The sequence below is a fragment of the Aptenodytes patagonicus genome, chromosome 3 (assembly GCF_965638725.1).
Source record: "Aptenodytes patagonicus chromosome 3, bAptPat1.pri.cur, whole genome shotgun sequence".
Lineage (NCBI taxonomy): Eukaryota > Metazoa > Chordata > Aves > Sphenisciformes > Spheniscidae > Aptenodytes > Aptenodytes patagonicus.
The window spans coordinates 104,820,216-104,838,531 of record NC_134951.1 but is presented as its reverse complement, the minus strand read 5'-3'; the positions used below and the strand labels follow the sequence as shown (position 1 = coordinate 104,838,531).

General features: G+C 41.9%; 1 protein-coding gene across 2 annotated transcripts; it reads right to left on the bottom strand.

Moving 5' to 3' along the window:
- Nucleotides 1-9,239: 9,239 nt before the first annotated feature.
- Nucleotides 9,240-18,109, bottom strand: MRPS10 (mitochondrial ribosomal protein S10). Of its 2 annotated transcripts, XM_076334490.1 has the most exons (7): nucleotides 17,980-18,065; nucleotides 14,954-15,012; nucleotides 14,780-14,852; nucleotides 11,491-11,630; nucleotides 10,913-11,021; nucleotides 9,714-9,803; nucleotides 9,240-9,438 (listed from the first exon to the last, which is right to left on the bottom strand). In XM_076334490.1, the coding sequence occupies exons 1-7, from the start codon at nucleotides 18,013-18,015 to the stop codon at nucleotides 9,352-9,354; spliced, it is 594 nt and encodes a 197-aa protein (XP_076190605.1). In that variant the 5' UTR covers nucleotides 18,016-18,065; the 3' UTR covers nucleotides 9,240-9,351. The 2 variants fall into 2 exon arrangements, with proteins under 2 accessions (XP_076190605.1, XP_076190604.1); XM_076334489.1 differs by lacking the exon at nucleotides 14,954-15,012 and having other exon boundaries at nucleotides 17,980-18,109.
- Nucleotides 18,110-18,316: the final 207 nt, after the last annotated feature.

Sequence of the window (18,316 nt, the reverse complement as noted above, 5' to 3'; positions counted from 1 at the left end):
TTAAGGCAGTGTTTTCCCCTGGGAGCGGGAGCTGCGTGGGAAGAATGCCATCGGGGGGGCACCGGCAGAGGCGCCTTGGGTGGGTGGGCCTGAGCCCATAGCTGCGACCCAGGTCCCCCTTGTCAGCGGTGAGAGCTCTACACTGGGCCGGCTGCCACCCGCGGGTGCCTCAGCAGCGGGAGCGCAGGTAAGCCGGGCAGGCAGCTCAGCCCTTGGGCGCCGCGCCCTTCCCGGGCCGCTTACCCTTCCCTCGCAGCGGGGGGCAGGCGGGTGGGTGTGGGCAGAGCCCGCCTGGCGCGCTGGAAGTCATCCCCGCAGGTGGGAGCAGCAGGTCAGCAGGTAGAGGGGCCCTCGCCTCTGCCGGTGACGGTGTGGGGAGCGCCCACCGCCCCTGCTGGGCCGGCGGCAACGGCGCCAGGGCAGCCCAGGCCTTTACAGCCTGAACAAGCAGTGGGGAAAGGAAAACGCAGCGGGGAGTGCTGAACCCGGTTCCCCGCAGGCTCTCCCCACAGCTTCTCCACAACTCTGTTCTAACTGAAATGCAATTGCTAATCACTCCCGTGAATTACAAATTCCAAACCAAGTTGCTAGCTGAACGTGCATTTCTGAAGCAAAAATCACGTAACTTACACTAGAGCTTCTAGTTGCTAGCATGATAGCGTATCACCGGCAACATTCTTTTCACAGATTTCCTATGCACCAGCATCTTTGATTCGGGCAATAATACTGGAAAGAAAACTAAGGCAAAAAGCTTGAACTATTTGTAATCGGTTCTGCTGACCTAATTCTGTCAGCAGCCACGATTAAACCCTGTCAGCAGAAGTCTGCTGCTGCTACCTGTGTATCTTCGGCACTTCTATCTGCATGACATGTTCCAGAGACACGTGGTTTATAAAAGCCGCTTCCTTTATTTTAGAGAACTCTGCTAATCTAAACATAATGGATTCCACATTGCTAGCTTACTTCCTCCATTCTTTTGTCGCATTTCATTTATCAGTGCAGCAACTCACTTCCATGCTTTTCTTCAACCCTGCTTTTCTACTTCTACTTTTGCCTTTTCCCTTGTGAGATGCCATTTTTTTCATTTTAGTGTCTATTTTTAATTGGAATAAATGTATTGATCACACTCTTTTCCCATCCAAATGCACAAATGGAGAGCTAAACTTGAAATAATTTTGCTGTAAGTTACTTAGGCAGTGGAAGTTACACCATGGACTGTAGCATATAGCTTATAAAGTTGAATACCGATTTATTTACTATATGCTGTTTTGTGGCATATAATAAAAAGAAAGATGCATAACTCTCAAGATGCCCTTCACGTTGCTTCAAGCCAGTAAGAGAGGCGTTCATGTCTTCCTTCATCTCGGTCTATCCTTGCTTAATCTTCTCTGTGGCCTGTTTCTATACATCACTCCTTTCCTGGTAACAGCTGGCACCTATGCAAAGGCAAGTACCTTGACCTTGCCTTGATGTGCTATTTCCATAAATGTAGAGAGTAACAAGAAAATGAATACCAGTGAAAATCAAAAAGCGGAGCCATGACCAAATACAGTGTTTGGCGGCTGCTGACTTAAAATATAAAATGAAATTTGTATCACAAAAAACCCCCAAACTTTCTACTTACTCACAGGCTACTTAACAAAACTGAAAGTTCTCTGCACAAGAACAGGAGTACCTCTGGAGTTGGCCATTTCAGCAGGCCACTTCAGCTGCAGGACTTTCAGGATGTGGCATGTTTTTTTTGGTGAAAGAATGATGCTATTATCTTCTAAAGGGTAACACAATCACCCTTTGAAGCTAATTGGAGGTGGTATGCTGACCTATTGAAAGAGCAGAGCATGGCCATATTTAAGGTGACAGATTTTTAAAACATCTTTATCCCTCTTTCTCTAGCGTTAATCATCAACAGAAAGTTATCCAGGCAAATATTTTTTACTTACGTATGCAAGTTGCTTGTTTGTTTATTCTTAAGCAAAACTAATTTAGCTAAGAACAGAACTGCTGGGTGCTTTTGTATTAAACATCTGTTCTCAAATAGCCATATTTAGCCTAATATTCTTATTTTGCTGATGAAAACTAAGTTTAGAAACTGCTTTGCCACTGCTTTTTTTTTTTTTTTGCCAGTGTGAGCTGTATTTCGAGTGATGGTGTTGAAAATCAAGCTGCAATTCTTTTGACAAGAAAATGGCTGATATGTTTACTGTAATTCCTTACACTGTGGTTACTATAATGTATCGCTAATGTAAAAAACACTACAATGAACTTAGTATTCATTAAAGAACTACCCAGCTTACACACTGAAAAAATACGGACTATGGAGAATAAGATAGTATCTCTTAAAATTTTAGTCTGGGCTGGGGGGGGGGGAAAGCATTTTAGAAAGATCCAAAGTACACTAACTACATAAGCTGCCTGAATCCGTGTGTTGTCTATAGCAACATTAGCTTAAAAAACCCCAAACCCACAAACTTTTATGTAGAAGCATATATAATACAGTAGATAGCTTAGCTGACGACTTGGTAGACGTGCATTCCAGCTTATATGCCAGAAATGGGAAACTGAACATGAAAGAAGGGGATGAAGAGGTAGCCCTAAACCTTCTGTGGACACCCAGAAAAATGGATACATTCTCTTCAAACTATTCTGCAGTACGTCCCTGCCCAGTTTGTTGAAAATGGTTTGGAGAGAGCATATAAGGCCAGGTTTTCCAAGCCTTGATACTCTGCAGTGGGACAGGTTATTAAATGTTTGAGAGTGAAGCAGAGGTGTAGATTTGAACGAGATGCTAGAGGAAAGAGGAAAGAGGAAAGAGATCTGCATTATGACTTTCTCTGCTTTTGAGTGGGTGTCGATGTTAGGGGAGAATTAGTCAGATGAAAATCGATCCTATTTAAAATACTAGAATTCATTTTTCTGCCAACTAGTTACTGAACTAATCCACGTATAGAACATTGGTTTTATTTTTTATGTTCCCTCTTGGATAATACAGAATGATTGTTTTGGTCTGAAAGTTTCATCACTGCATTTGATTTTTGATGGCAAAGTAAACCTTCTGCTCTTTAATTTCTTAGCAGCATGACCACCACAGGCTAAAGGGGCTCTAATCAGTTCGAGGTATCTGAAGTTGCTGTACGCGTTTGGAGCCTTGTTGGTGTTACTCGGTTATGATGTCACTGTGTCTCCATAATATAGGTATTTTAACTTTCTCTGAGCAAAAGGTGAAACTTTTGTACTCTAATGGCTTAGGGAAAAAACCCTTTGGATATTTTCAGTAACTAACATAAAAAAAACTATTATTTTGAACTAGAAACTTATATTCTATTACTGAAGCAAAGAAGAGTAACTAGCGATACTTACTAGCGAGTAACTATCGATAGGACAAGATATCGCTAGAAAGTAACTAGCGATAGGACGAGAGGAAATGGCCTCAAGTTGCGCCAGGGGAGGTTTAGATTGGACATGAGGAAAAATTTCTTTACTGAAAGAGTGGTGAAACATTGGAACAGGCTGCCCAGGGAAGTGGTGGAGTCCCCATCCCTGGAGGTATTTAAAAGACGAGTAGATGAGGCACTTAGGGACATGGTTTAGTGGGCATGGTGGTGTTGGGTCGACGGTTGGACTCGATGATCTTAGAGGTCTTTTCCAACGTCAATGATTCTATGATTCTATAAGAGTTAATAATTACATGGCGGGGGGAATGAAAGATGAGTGATAATAATGTGCTGATGTACGAAAGAACTTGCATCAGCAGATGTGGTCCACTGATTGCACGCTTTTTGATACTATCAAGTGGCATTTCATTTAAGTAGAAAGAAGAAAACGTGTACTTTTTATCAATCATGTTTCTTGTAGTTCAATAAATAGCATTTCCAAAGAAAGGTACTTTTTAAGAGAACCAGGAATTTTGGATTGAACAGTGAGACAGTAAGTTCTTTTTCAGAGGGAAGCAAAACCCCAAATCCCATAATGCTGTCCTCTTACCGTACAAAAATATGTAGAAAAATGTTATAGAAATGTTACATGCGCTGTGTGCACCTACCTGAACAAATAAATCGCTTGTATTAAAAGGGTTTTTTTTATATTCTTACTGTAAATGAAATACCTCTCTGATTCCTATATCGGGAAGAAACTGGGTCAGCTGAGGTACTGAGTATCTATGGGCATACAGTGGTACACCCATTCCCTGGTGCCCTGATATGCGGTCATACACTCGGATCCTCTGAGGGCCTTAGTGGTTTATCATGGTGGGCTTATGAATGACTGTCAGAAGCGTAGCTTCCACTTTTCACCACAGAAATGGACAAGGGTGAATCCTGGTTTTTGTGGAGAAAAACCCCTGAACTTGAGAAGACCACAGCAAACTAGTCAGAGGGAAACCTGAGGATGAACTGTTTAAATAGGAGCAAGAAATCTCCCCAACTTTTATGATAGGAAAGTTATTTTTAAAAGCCAGTTGTGCTATTTTTTGCAAAAGCGTGGAAACTAGAGGAAGGGTGGCATTTCCTAATGGCACTTGCTAGGAAAAGCCACGATCAGCACGTGAGGTTCTATTCCCAAATTTCTAATTTGAAGGGACAAATACTAGACTCTGCCTGTTTTAGTGCAGTTTGATCTAAGACAATAGCAGGCTGGAAGCAGTTTTAACTACAGCTTTATATTACACAAAGAGCAAAACTTTCTCATGTCACAACTTCCTGGGTAAATGACTTTCCCTCGGACTTGCTTTATTTTCAGTGCTCCCTGGAATAACAGATAGAGAGTAATTAATTTCCCGGCACGTGAAATGCAGAGACTGGCAGGAAAGGCTTCTAAAACAAGCAGCTTGCTGTATAGTCATATTAAAGCTAACGTGACAATTAAGTTGTGGTGGTAGGATTAAGACTAATTGTAGAAACCAACATTGAAGTAACATTCCAGGCAGAACTGACAACCCCTAGCATGCGTAAGAAAGGGAAATACATGCTCTAGAGCACTTTGATGAAATGCTGAGAATAAATTTGGACTGCATCTTTAAATACCTTACTAAATGATACAGAAATTACTGTTCACAATTTTTCTTTTGTACTGAAAGATACGGTCATGTGGCAAATGAACCCTGGGTATCTTGGAAATGCAGGGTAATTTAGACTGTTTTAAAAATATCTTTAATCCGTAAGTGATGGCATTCTGCCACAACTGCCTTTGAGCAGAGCCTTCCTGACAATTTTTAAATGGTTAAATGGCTCAAAGAAAAGTAACGTAAGTGAATGCTCTGTATTTAGTTTTAGATTATTCTACAAACCTGAAAATTTTAAACAGCTGTTACATATTATTTACCTAATATATTGGTCTGTATATTTTTGACACCTAAAGTAGGCTGGCAGCTGTTAGTCACAAAGTATTTGTGGATGGAAATCCACCTCCAGCTTACTGGCAGTCACCAAGGATTTTAAAGATTGAACAGACTCGAAAACTTGTCTATCTTCAGTGCCAATATTTAGCACAGTTCCTATTTAGATTAAGACAGTCTAACCACTGATGGAATGAAGAAGTTCACCGTCATATCTGGCAACTGCTTTCATGATACTTTTCTTAGTATTTGCTACCACTCCATGGGTTTCTGTAACAGCTTTACATTGGCATCTATTTTCTACGACCCTTGGGAAAGTATTTTCTCATAGTGGCAGATAATGCTAGACATACAAGCTTGAGGACGGTCATAAAGCAGTCTTCTAACAGTGAGGAACTGTACTCGGAGAAGCACCATTTTCTTCCTGTTAATGCAAATAGTTTGGGTTGTCTGCCTTAGCCTTTAAATAAGGAAAAACTTTATGAAATATTTGCTCATTGGTCTGTGTTCTTGAGTATTTTCAGTTCTTTTCTATTAAAGACGTTCTGAAGTGCTCAGTGAGAGTATACCAGCAGCCTAGAACCGAATACAGCTACGTGCAAAGGGTTAGAAAGAACTTGATTGGATTTCAGACTAGAGGTGTCTATCCTTGAATGCCAAACACAGATTACAGGGAAACCTGAATTGGGGGGAGGGAAAGCAAAGGTAATTAGGTTGAAGGTTTATTGTTGCCTAAGTTCGTATATAGTAAAACTCCACCTAGAAAGAGCATTAGCTTAACCAAACGTTTTAAAATCTCCTCTGAATGACCAACTTGGGTTAAACTTGTTTGCTAGATGGGACTAATGAAGTATCAGCCAGGGGTGAGAGCAGCAGGATTAAGAATCTGTCCTGATTATAGTGAGACTGCAGGCTACTGGATATTGAAAGTCAAGCTTTGCTACTGCATGCTGTCAAGTCTTTTAATCTCATCTTTCCTGTATAAAAAAGGCAGTGATATAGAACTGATCCCGAGGATTTAGTTCACTTCCGTGTCTGATAAACCTCTCCCTCTCTCCTTAAGAGGGACGTGCTAGTTTACACATACAGTGATACTGACAGTAGTTTGACTCTTCCAGATTCAAACTGGAGTTCTAGGAAGGTAGGAATGCTTTGCTGTGATGTACAGAACATCCCGTGTGACATATGTTGCCTTGAAATACTATTTTCATGGCACAAAATCAGGGATTCTGGCAATTTTGCTGTATGAATGCAAAAGTGGGCACTTCAGACAGATTACAAGTCTGTCTAGGAATCATTTAAGCTTTGGATGTCTTACGCATAAGAACACAATACAGCATGCTCTAATACTGATGTTTATAAATGGTACGAAGCATGGCATTTTTATTAACTTCCTCTAAAACTCAACTAAAAATCTTCTGACTGAAAATCAGATGAGATGGTCAATAGGTAAAAAGATGACTTGAGACAAGACCTAAAGCAATGATTGGAGTGTTGCGTTGAGACTTGCTAAGAAAGGTGGCAGAAAAAGCAAAACTGGAGAAACGTGTAGTAAAAGAATGGGAAAAGAAGTAAAGAATGGATATAGTTTATCCAACAAAATAGTTTATCCGAAGATTTATAAGTGAGGATCAGGAACATGCTGTGAAAGTCAGAAGCCACATTAGTAGATGGAAAAAGATTATCAGCGTGCATTATACAGTTACGGTGTTATGCAAATGTATAACTAGAGATAAAGACAAAGATGTTGTTAGGCCTTAGGAAACCCCTAAACGTGAAGGGGAGGACAGAGGAAGCAGGGAAGGATCACAGTCTTAAAGGGGAGGAAGTTTCACAGAGGGAAAAATAAAGATGAGAAGTGTGGCCTACTGAGGTTAGTAGACGGCAGTGCTAGTAAATATTGGTCTGTAACAGTCAGACTCTGTATAGGTCATTCTGCTTTTTTGGGGTGGAGATGATCTGTGATGTCAGTTAGCTATGGCTCTGTCAACACAGTTAAGGTCCAGAGATCACTCTGCTTGTACACTGGCTTTCCCAAGCGTACGATGAGGCTGGAAGCAAGAAATTCTCCAGTAATACCCCTTTCCCAAGATCAAGCATCCCTTCTGCCAGGGGGTTGCTTACATGGGTTAATACTTTCTGCAGCTGTCTCCTAAGTCGGTTCCTATTTAGGTCTGATAACTAAAACTCTGAGCCAACTGAAAAGCCATGCTGACTGGCCATTTAGCCAAAAACTGCAGGCTGAGAGTAGAACACCAAAGACAATAAAAGACCACCCCTTAATCTTACCATGCATCAAACCAAGGCGTGGAAAGACCTAGTATTGAGCACAGTCACATTTCGATACTATATACAGCTTGAACTTGGCCGGTGGCTTATGCACAACTGAAGCATGGAAGCACGGCAAATTTGAAGAAAATATAATACAGACTTGAAAGAGGCTGTTCCTCTGAAGCACCAGCTTTATTTAGCCAGGTCAGCTCACAGTTTCTTCCTTCACATTATATGGTGTATGACATAACTTTAATAAATGCTATTATGACTGAATACTAGGAATGAGAGAACAGAAGAATAGCTTGAAGTTGAAGAAAGCAAACACCTTGAAGGAAGAACTAAGCAGTGTATCTTCCTATAAGGGCTTTGATTAACTTCCTTTTTTTTTTTTCCTGAGCCATACTGTAGAAAGTGCACAGGCAGCTTCCTTTCTATCATGAGTGATACCAGCTATACTGACTGTCTTGAAATATCCCTCCTGAAACAGCTTTGGGCCTCTCTACAGCTAGAAAATGCAGACAATCTTCAAGCACAAGCTTGGTTTCTTGTCTTTCAGCTATTTCCCATTAAGGTTGTCCATTTCTGCCTGATAACACTGGGCTTCTTTTCTTTTGTGATTGTATAAAGCTTTGAGTGCTCTTCCTAAGTATGATCCAGCCTCCCTGGTTGACTTGCCCTGTGACCCAGTTGGCTATTCCTTCTGTAAATTATTTTAATAGCAGTCAAATCAAAGCCACTCCCTTAATACTAAAGCAGATTCCTGCAGCTGTGTCCTTCCTGATAACCTAGTAAAGGTAGAAGTGCTTAATGCAATCTGAGGTAAAGTTGATGATGGCTTTGCACACAGTATTATCTCCTTTGATTCATGGTGAACTAACCTTCAAAGCAGTTGAGCACTCTTTTGCTATTTGTACTGTTTTTCCCTTCTAAGCATAAGTAGTGTCCAGCTAGACTGGGTTTATACAATAACCAACCCAGCCAGTTTAGAAAAAGGCCATGCCTTTCCCTGTAGTGAACTAAAACACTTAATGCACTGTTTGTCCTATCCACAATGACATTTTCTAGTACCCACTTGCTTTGCAACATGGTTCTACAAACACTTCATTTAAGTTAGAGACGTAAGCCTGTGGAAGTCTCAGATTTGTACTGTGATCGCGATGTTCTTCTGTTAGCAAGCAGTTACTAAGACTGGAAATGAGGCTATTGGAACTGTAGGAGCCTAGAAAAGTCTCAGTATGCCTCAGTGCCCTCTAAGATTGTGGGTTTTGACTTACTACCAGTTAATATGAAAACTGTATGTACACCTGGGATTCCATTACTTCAAAGGAGCTACAGCAAAAATTGTTTAACAATCTGGCATCCATAACATTAAACATTACACAAACGTGAAGTGAATTTTGCAAGTATTTCAGAATTCAGAAGCCATTTAGTATCAAAAGGAGATTGAGAATTTATATTTCTTTATATATATATACACACTTTTATATATATATATAAATAAATTTTACCTTTCTACAAGCATATTATAGATGACCACCGTTCTTGATCACAGAGTACAGTCAAGCTTCTTCACTTTATAGCTGTTCAGTCTACATGTACTGGAGTTATGATCAAGAATAACTCGATGAAACAAGAGTTTACATAATTACTTTATAAGAGAACTTTTATTTAACAGTAGACCGTCTCAGTAAATTAGGTTGGTAGGAGCAACTAGTTTCAGCACTAATGGAGCCAAGTACCTGGTGAGTTCATGACTTGACTTCAGTTTCTTCTACTTGAGGCAGTGTATCCCAAACTGGTTCCTGAATGTGTTCAGGTATTTTCTCTATCTTAGTCTAAAAGGAAAGCAAAGCAACCATTTATTACACCAACTACTTAACATCTAACCCCCTTGCTTTATTTAGTCTGGTTTGAGATATTTATCAGATTAAAAATGCCACCTAGTGGCGTTTTCAAGCAATACAGCCTCTTTACTGTTTAATACTTTGGAAAATGTTCCTTCCAAACTACACGCATTTCCTCTGCTGACTTTCTAAAGACTTCAGTAGTTATTGGTACTTGCATCAGGACTTAGTCTCGTAACAGTTAATAAGGTGAAATGGAAACTTACCTTTTTTACTTCCATGGCAACCCCTTCAGGTAAGTTTCGTTGAACGTACTCCAAGTAAACTGCAGCAGTACTGCTTGTTAGGTATTTTAACTAAAACAGAAGTGATGTTTTTTTAATGAACTACTATTATTAATACTTCAAACAGAATACAAAAAAAAAAGAGTTTGCCCTAGCTTCTCTAGTTCTTGCTATGGGACCAAACATCTTACAGGAAGGCAGCTTCCATAATACTAAACAGAGGCAGTTGAGCTGTACACAACTCTCACGCAAGTATAAAGTAGTTATTTCACTCCATAGAACTGGGCATACTGCCTGTGATCACATGCATTGATTATGATGGAAGTGGTGTAGGTATCAGATGAAATTAATTACAGGTTATGCAAGAATTACCAGCTTTTGTGTACTCTCAAAGTTCAAGCTTGTTATAAATCCTGCAACTCCAGAATTCCATTGAATTACCGATTTTCTAGTTTTTCCTGGATGGCAAAAATAGTGCTTACGGTCTGTGGGCAGCCATTTGTACTGCACTAATGTCTGGGGACTTAAAACAAAGTCCCATTTTGCTAAGCACTGTGCAAATATACAGTAAGACATCCAGGAGCCACAAAATGCTGGCAGTAAGCCTTTCTTCTAAGAAAGTCAACCACAGCTGCATTCTAAACCATACAGAACTCTGTGTCATCAGCCACAGAGCTAGTGGTTTGTATACCCTTCCTTTCTTGTATTTCCCCCACGCAGTTTTAGTTTACCACATGATGTTGCACAGGGCAAAAGTATGCATGTTCAAAAACATCAGACAAACTCACAAAGAACAGAACCCTTAGTGACTGGCAATGACAATGATTTAACTGCATCTTCTTCCCCTCCTGAGAAAGCTCCTATCCCACTGATTCTTGGAAACCAAGAGCATAAACCATATAAAGATAACCCTCAATTCTACCTTATTTTTTATTCATTCTTTCAGCTGTTAAGATGATGGTCAAAATCAGCCTTTTAATCCAAAAATTACGTAGGCTGTACATTGAGAATAACTTGTTACATTTGATGTACCTAGGCCAGCTGTTCTCTGCTGTTCCCTGCACTCTCCTCCCCAACCCAAGTAAATAGGAAGTTTGTGTTCACTCCTGAACTAACTTCTATTAACATCTTTGAATTGTGCACCTAGAACATACTTTTTTTTTTTTTAACATCTTTCTTACCTCCAAACACATGTAATGTGTTCTCATTTCATACTGAACTCTGTGCTTCTTGTAAATGTGTACAGATTTTAAAAGTGTCAATCGTTCTATCTTCTTTGGAGGTTTATGTCTGAACAAAGCACAGAAAGAAAATTTCATTTTATATAGAGGATGCTAATACAAATTATCTGAAGGATTATGCTGAAATCCCTGTTCTTATTTGACATTTAGAAGATCTACAAGGAAGTACTAAACACTGGTGCAGTTCATTATTAACCCACATGGGCATGGTTAATACTCGGGTATTAACCAGCATTAGTTCAGGGAAGCTAGAGCACTGACAACTGTACTTACACTACTGTCAATATCCTTCATGTAGTTAAAATGCACTTCTACTACGGCAGTGCTGAGTGTAGAACTGCTGCTGCTTTTTCATCACTGTGCTGCCATCTAAGAAGTGTTAGGCTTATAATCTGAGAAAAAATGTCAGGTTACACCTGTTTCTTCCGAAGAAAATACTTCTAAGCACAGAACCTGAATTACAGTAGATGACATAAGAAGCATCTGACACCACATCAGTCTACAGATCAGTTACTTACACTTTTTCAACAGAGATGCCAAGTTCTTTAGCTGCAAGCACTGCAAAATATTCATAGCTGTCCAACACAGCTTTATCGTGGCCTTTAACTAAAAGGGACAATCTCTTGTACAGTGTTTCTGGCTCATCTGAAATAGATACCTGCATTTTTAAAGAAAGGACAAGTTACCACTCCATGTTCTCCTTAATTAATGCATGCACTGCGTATTTTCTTAGCCTGTGCGCCCCATTTGTAAAAGAGGAAAAAAACCACACGCTGTTAGCTGGTTATTTAAGTTTATCTGCAAGAGGTTGACAGTATTACCTTGACTGACAGTTCTCGCTCTCATCAGGGAAGCCAAAAGTGTGAAGAGATACCTAACTCCTGAACATTTAGGTAAAATTTCTTGATCAGAAAAGGAAAGGGAATGCCAGATAAATATAAGGAGGACAACACTAGCAAAGGCAAGAATGAAACTCATTGTTAAAGCAAGTCTGGAGCAGCAATATTTGTATTTTAAATAGCGGTGTGAGAATACCTGAAATTCTCAGACTTTGCTTGGGTATGGACAGTAACTAGAACATTAGGGACAGTAACCAGAATTCTCACTTTACTAAGTCAGTTATAAGGCTACTTTAAACATAGTAGGCTTCCCCAGGCATATTATCCTTTATGTTTGTCCAGATACAAGTTTATGACTTTCTGTTACACATTTATGACTTTCAGTTAGAGCTTCAATTTCTGATGGCCTGGGCTCACTGATCATAGAATCATAGAATCAAGAAAGCTGGTTAATATTCAAGCTCCTCCAAGCTCAGGAGCGATGCATCCCAAAAAAGAGGAAGTCAGGCAAAAACGCCAGGAGGCCTGCATGGATGAACAAGGAGCTCCTGGACAAACTCAAACACAAAAAGGAAGCCTACAGAGGGTGGAAGCCAGGAGAGGTAGCCTGGGAGGAATACAGAGAAATGGTCCGAGCAGCCAGGGATCAGGTTAGGAAAGCTAAAGCCCCGATAGAATTAAATCTGGCCAGGGACGTCAAGGGCAACAAGAAAAGATTCTATAGGTACGTTGGGGATAAAAGGAAGATGAGGGAAAATGTGGGCCCTCTCCGGAACAAAACGGGAGACCTGGTTACCTGGAACATGGAGAAGGCTGAGGTACTCAATGGCTTTTTTTGCTTCAGTCTTCACCGGCAAGTGCCCGAGCCTCACCACCCAAGCCGCACAAGGCAAAGGCGGGGACTGGGAGAATGAAGAGCCGCCCACTGTGGGAGATCAAGACCATCTAAGGCACCTGAAGGTGCACAAGCCCATGGGACCTGATGAGATCCATCCGTGGGTCCTGAGGGAACTGGTGGATGAAGTTGCTAAGCCACTATCCATCATATCTGAGAAGTGGTGGCAGTCCAGTGAAGTTCCCACTGACTGGAAAAGGGGAAACATCACACCCATTTTTAAAAAGGGGAAAAAAAGGAAGACCCGGGGAGCTACAGGCCAGTCAGCCTCACCTCTGTGCCTGGGAAGATCATGGAACAGATCCTCCTGGAAGTTATGTGAAGGCACATGGAGGACAGGGAGGTGATTCGAGACAGCCAGCATGGCTTCACCAAGGGCAAGTCCCGCCTGACCAACCTAGTGGCCTTCTATGATGGAGTGACTACATCAGTGGACAAGGGAAGAGCTACGGATGTTGTCTGTCTGGACCTCTGTAAGACCTTTGACATGATCCCCCACAACTTCCTTCTCTCTAAACTGGAGAGGTATGGATTTGATGGGTGGACTGTCCGGTGGGTGAGGAATTGGTTAGATGGTCACATCCAGAGGGTAGTGGTCAATGGCTCAATGTCCAGATGGAGATCGGTGATAAGTGATGTCCCTCAGGGGTCTGTATTGGGACCAGTACTGTTTAATATCTTCAATGACATAGACGGTGGGATCGAGTGCACCCTCAGCAAGTTTGCAGATGACACCAAGCTGAGTGGTGCGGTCAACACGCTAAAAGGAAGGGATGCCATCCAGAGGGACCTGGACAAGCTTGAGAAGTGGGCCTGTGTGAACCTCATGAGGTTCAACAAGGCCATGTACAAGGTCCTGCACATGGGTCGGGGCAACCCCTGGTATCAATACAGGCTGGGGGATGAAGGGAATGAGAGCAGCCCTGCTGAGAAGGACTTGGGGGTACTGGTGGATGAAAAGCTGGACATGAGCCAGCAATGTGTGCTTGCAGCCCAGAAGGCCAATGGTATCCTGGCTGCATCAAAAGAAGCGTGGCCAGCAGGTGGAGGGAGGTGATTCTGCCCCTCTGCTCTGCTCTGGTGAGACCCCACCTGGAGTACTGCGTCCAGCTCTGGAGCGCTCGGCACAGGAAAGACATGGACCTGTTGGAGCGGGTCCAGAGGAGGGCCGTGAAAATGATCAGGGGGATGGAACACCTCTCCTGTGAAGAAAGGCTGAGAGAGTTGGGGTTGTTCAGCCTGGAGAGGAGAAAGCTGCGGGGAGACCTTATCGCAGCCTTTCAGTACTTAAAGGGATCTTATAAGAAAGATGGGGACAGACTTTTTAGCAGGACCTGTAGCAATAGGACAAGGGGTAATGTTTTTAAACTAAAAGAGGGTAGATTTAGACTAGATATAAGGAAGAAATTTTTTACAATGAGGGTGGTGAAGCACTGGAGCAGGTTGCCCAGAGAGGTGGTGGATGCCCCATCCCTGGAAACATTCAAGGTCAGGTCGGACGGGGCTCTGAGCAACCTGATCTAGTTGAAGATGTCCCTGCTCATTGCAGGGGGGTTGGACTAGATGACCTTTAAAGGTCCCTTCCAACCCAAACTATTCTATGATTCTATCTTAGCTTGCTTGCACGTGTTATACAGATTGACCATGTGTTTCTGAAGTCCTAGTCAAAATTAAGGCATTCAGATTCTAAAAGCAAGATATCCACCACAGGCCTTCATGAACTTCCCACCTCATCAGCCCTGGGCTCTCAGCTTCTAAGCCAGAGACAAAGGCCTTCGGCTGGCTAAGCTGCTGCAGGCGCTTAACTGAATGTGGCCAAAAAGCTATTTCATAGAGTTACAGCTGCATAGAGAAGGAGGAAAGTGACCAAGAGGCAACTGTAAGCTACAGAAATCTTGCTGGGGAAAAAAAAAATCTCAAATACCAATAATCTACATTGTTTCTTTCTCTACAGCAAATCTGACATCGTTAAGACAGAACTTAAAAAAGCTGCAATACAGGAATTCAAGTTTTTCTGTACACCCTCTTTGTTACTAAGACAATATACAAAATACTATTCTATGAAACACTTACCAAAGGATTAGTCTTAGGCTCCTGTGTATCAACATGGGATCCAGCCAGCCGTACTCCCATCAAGTCAGAGTGTCTAGAAATGTCGTAATGGGGAAAGCATAAAATAAGTTGTTAAAGTTGGATTTTTTTAGGGAGTGTGGAGGAGAAGTGGAAAGGAGGGCCTTTTATACTTACGGAAGAAAACACTGCTTTTGCATAATTCTGCTTGCATAATTGATAGAAAAAGCTGATCCCTGTATAAAACAAATAGGTTATGGGTTGTTTTTTTTTCCGGTTTGGGAAGTAGCCAGTTAATACAGGTTTATTAAAGGTTACTTTTTTGCACACCAGAGCACACCACATTCCTAGGCATTGATTTGCCAAACTAGAAAGTTTGCTCTATCAGAAACCACAGGAAAACAGGAGCATGGAAATGTATTTTAGTATAAAATAGCACCTAAAAAAAGGAACACATTAAGGGAACAATATGACAGTATGCACCTATTATTAACCAGGCACCTGAATAGCAATCACAAAGCATTTTTTTAGCAGAAAAATGTATTTTGTGTGGCATCGGATACCATTTCTGTATATCATAATATTTTATCTTCAATTTTACTTTCATAGTACAATATCTATTAGTTTCATCAAAAGATGAGCCTAAGTAGGACTTGCTGTTGTAAGAGCAATTGAAAACAGGACCCTATAAATGCAAAAATTCAACCCTGAATTTAACTTGAAATTTCCCGTTTTTTCAGCAAAAAGTTCCTTGTGATTTTGAACACTTGTTCTTTTGAAGATAACATTTAAATAGAAATGCTTCTAACAAGTAAATGAACCATATGTAAAAGATAACATGATATTTTCTGTTACAAAGGGAATACAACTACTAATCAAGATGTAACATTACTGTCTTTCATACCAGAAAAATCACTCCCTTCTGAACATTATGTGGCTTCTAGCTTCCTTCCACTAATTCTCAATTTGGCAAAGTTATAGACTACTTGGGGGGAAAAAAAAAAAGGAACCAGAACTCTCACTTGCTGAAGAGAAACTCAGGGCTGCAGCAAAATGGTTAAGCAAAATTAGCTACTTATCCAGCCCCTTGATACTCTTATTTAACAGGTCCTGGAGTCATAGCTTTAAGAAAGAAGACAGACACCTCACACATCAGTTATGTAGGTGACTGTATAATCAAAACATCAGAAAACAGCCAGAATTGACACTTTCCAGGTAAGCTTAATTTAGTCGCTCACAGATATGCATAACTATGTGATGCTACTAGGTCCCTAACCTTCTCCAGTACGCATTACACATTAATTATAGATCAGCAGTGAACGAAGCTGTTTTCTGAAGTAATTTTGCCTCATTTGCTATTTATCCTACAAATTCTGCATCTAATAAGGAAGATGACGGCAGGAAGAGGCAGGAGAGTTTCCTGTTTACAAAGCTGACTTGTTTGGAGAGCACAGCTGAATGTCCCTCCTTAGGCAAGCCTTTCAAATCCAGATGTTCACAGATGAGCACTAGTGTTACATTCTTAAGTGCATGATACAATAAGCAACTTTAGGAGCACTGAGTATTTGCCACTGTAGTTGATGACCATTCAGAATGTTTCAAAGTTCACATTGGGAACTACTTGAGCCTTAATACCTAAAATTAGAGAAATACATCTGATAAAATTATCTTGATCTATGCACCTCAATTCTCTCTCTCTGAAGTCAGAATACTGCCTCCTTTTCATTCAACGCCAATGTGAAGTACACTAACATCATCACCTGACATCACTTCAGGGAGCAGATAGGCCCATCAGCATAAAAGACTGTATTCAGTGCAGGGCTTAAACTGTGTGTGCAAGTATACGGCACAGAACCTGACTCCAGATGACAAATGTAAGACCACTGACTGGAATTGTAACTAAAAGTTGTATCTGTTTTTGGTTTTTTGTGTGTATGCAGTCTCCGCTCTGTATTCTTTTACTTCTAACTGTTTGACCTTGTAATATGGATTTATTATTTGCATGCAAAGATACGTACACTCATAGCATATTGTTATGTGGTTTTGGATAAAAAAATTTCAGTCTTTGTGTAATAAAGATGAATAAAACAAAATATGATGAAACAGTAGAGTTCTATCCCACATACTAAGCTCCGCAGCCTTTACAATATTCTACGATTGTGCACATTATTCCCACCACATGCCGTCTCCTTTTGTTACTACTTATGCAGGTATGCATCGAGTCAAAAGTTTTTGTAAAATAAAATTAAAGGTGCTCTGTGCAAATTTTGACAAAATGATACACTGAGTACCCCAGGTAGCAAAGGTGGCATTCAGCAGGCAGTAAAGTGTATTTTAACAGGTTCCTTCATTCTCTGATTTAAATATACTTGATGCGCTCTTGCTAATAGCCATCATAGAAGGTGGAAAAAGACACTCAGACTGTAACATAACAGAATTCAATTTTCTGTATGAACCAAGGCCTTGCACAAAACAAAATTACCCCTCTCCTAATGCAAAATAGCCTTCATTATTTTTGGCTGAGAGATCCTTAAGTACTTAGGAGAAGACAGATGCCTGGAATATGAACAAGTCCAGAACACAGCATATACAGAGAAGAAGAGTTTAGGGCTTCAGAAAATGAATAGGAAACCCCCAACATCAAATTTTCTCAACTTGAGGGAAAGCAATCACTATAAGTCAAAACCAGCAGAAAACATCGGTAGTGTAAAAAGTTTTCCTTTTTTTTTACGTTATAACTTCAAGATTTGAAACTTTAAGACTAGAAACAGGCTTGGCACATGACTTCTAAATCCAAGTCATCTATTCTTCATCATCCCTTAAACCCAGAGCAACTGCCGCAAGAACAGGACTGCAGGAACGAGTTCCGAGGACCTGCTACGCCGATGCCGGCGGGCAGAGACACAGCCCCATCCTGTAAAACCCCAACCCTCCCGCAGCCAAAAGGAAGCCACTTAGGATCTCCCCAGCCCGCGGGAGCCCACTGAGGAGGGCAGGCCGGCTCCAATACTACTCGCACCGGGGACGCAATGCCGGGGTTTGCACGGCGCCGAGCACCGGCCCTCAGCCGTGCGGCTGAGCCTGCATGGGGGGGCGCTGCCCCAGCTCCCTTTTCCCTCTCCCCCCCAGGAGTGAAGACGCCGAAGGAAAGGAAGAGGAGGAGAACGGGGGTCATCCGTCCCCTCTCCCGCCATACACCCCACCTGACAAAGCCGCCGCCACAGGCACCCCGCCGCCATCTTGTCTCCGCCCCAACCCGCCGATCATAACGCGCGGCCCGGAAAGAGAAGAGCGGTCTCATCCGCCACCTCCCCAAAGGCTCAGGCGACCGAAGAGCGCCCCCGTCGCCATGGCGGAGCAAGCCCCCCCCCCGCTGAGGCGTAGGCACTGCGGCACCGTCGGGCAGGGCCGCCCCCGTCCCCGCCTGCCCCAAGCGTTGCCTCAGTGAAGGAACCGGGCTGTAACGGCTCTCCTCGTCTCCGCGCGCGCGCGCCCAAACCGTTTCCCGTCAACGGTCGCCCCCGTTCCCCTCACACAGGC